A 1,036-nucleotide genomic window follows, 5' to 3' on the forward strand; every position below is an offset into this window, starting at 1 on the left:
GAATTATTATTTTTCGCCCCCTCTTTCTTTCCCTGCTCCGCTCCGGGGTCTTTGCCGGCGACAAGGACAGCAGTGCCCCCCCCGGGGAAGCCGGAGCCCTGCGGATGCGCCTCCCCGGGACCGGGGGAGCTGACTCTCGGAGTGGATTTATTGACTCGCGGTTGCTTCCCAGCTCCCCGAAACAGCCCGGGCTGGTGCCTGCGCGGATTGCAAACTGCAGGGAGCAGTGAGAGACACACAGGAGGACCCTCCTGCCGAGGCTGTGTCCCTTTCCCCCCCCCTTTATTTCTTCCACTCCCTTTCCCCCCCCTTTATTTCTCCCACCACCTTTTTTTTTTTTTTTTTTTACTCCTTTTCACGCGAGCCTTAGACACTGTGAACGTGTATGGCGCACTGGATCCAAATGGGAGTTGGCAGTTTGAGTGGCATCTTCCAAGGCAGCCGGGAGACCCCCAGTAAGAGGAAGGACTGAGGCGTTTGCATTATTATTATTATTTTGTTATTGTTGTTATTGCTGTTGTTACTTCGGAGGTAGCTTGGATCTTACCTCGCAGGAGAATTTCCTACATGCGAGTGGCGTACATGACTCAGTAGATCTGCTTCCACCTCTCACCAATTGCATCGTCGACCCTTCGCGTGTGAATTTTTTTTTTTCTTATTTTTTTATTATTATTATCATTATTCTATCTTCCCTATCCGTCGTCCCGGCTGTTGGGATACCGGGCACCCAGCCTGCTGTCATCGCTCAGGTGCGGGGAAACCGCCCGGCGGAGTTGGCGAGGCTCCGGGGAGGGACTCGGTGCCGCCTGCGACCATGGCAGCGCGGAGGCGAGACGCCTCCGCCTGGAAGTACTGTTGGGGAGTCGCGATGGTTTTATGCCGAACTGCGCTGGCGAGGTCCATCGTTTTAGACCCCATATATTGGAATTCCTCCAACCCCAAGTAAGTTTCCAGCCCGCTCCCGCCCGTCGCCTCCCCCGGGGGACGGCGCTGCGCGGGGGAAGGAGGGGGGGGCAGTGGGGACGGGACACGGTGC

The 1,036-nt window shown here is 56.7% G+C and overlaps 1 protein-coding gene across 1 annotated transcript in view; it reads left to right on the forward strand.

Moving 5' to 3' along the window:
- The first annotated feature begins 814 nt into the window (after positions 1 to 814).
- EFNB2 (ephrin-B2) overlaps positions 815 to 1,036 on the forward strand; it is a 41,590-nt gene continuing 41,368 nt past the window's right edge. Inside the window, exon 1 of the mRNA XM_009892145.1 lies at positions 815 to 942. Within this exon, the coding sequence (XP_009890447.1) occupies positions 815 to 942 (128 nt within the window). The remainder of the gene's footprint in view (positions 943 to 1,036) is intronic.

Source organism: Charadrius vociferus, unplaced genomic scaffold (genome assembly GCF_000708025.1).
Source record: "Charadrius vociferus isolate BGI_N301 unplaced genomic scaffold, ASM70802v2 scaffold218, whole genome shotgun sequence".
NCBI classification, from domain to species: domain Eukaryota; kingdom Metazoa; phylum Chordata; class Aves; order Charadriiformes; family Charadriidae; genus Charadrius; species Charadrius vociferus.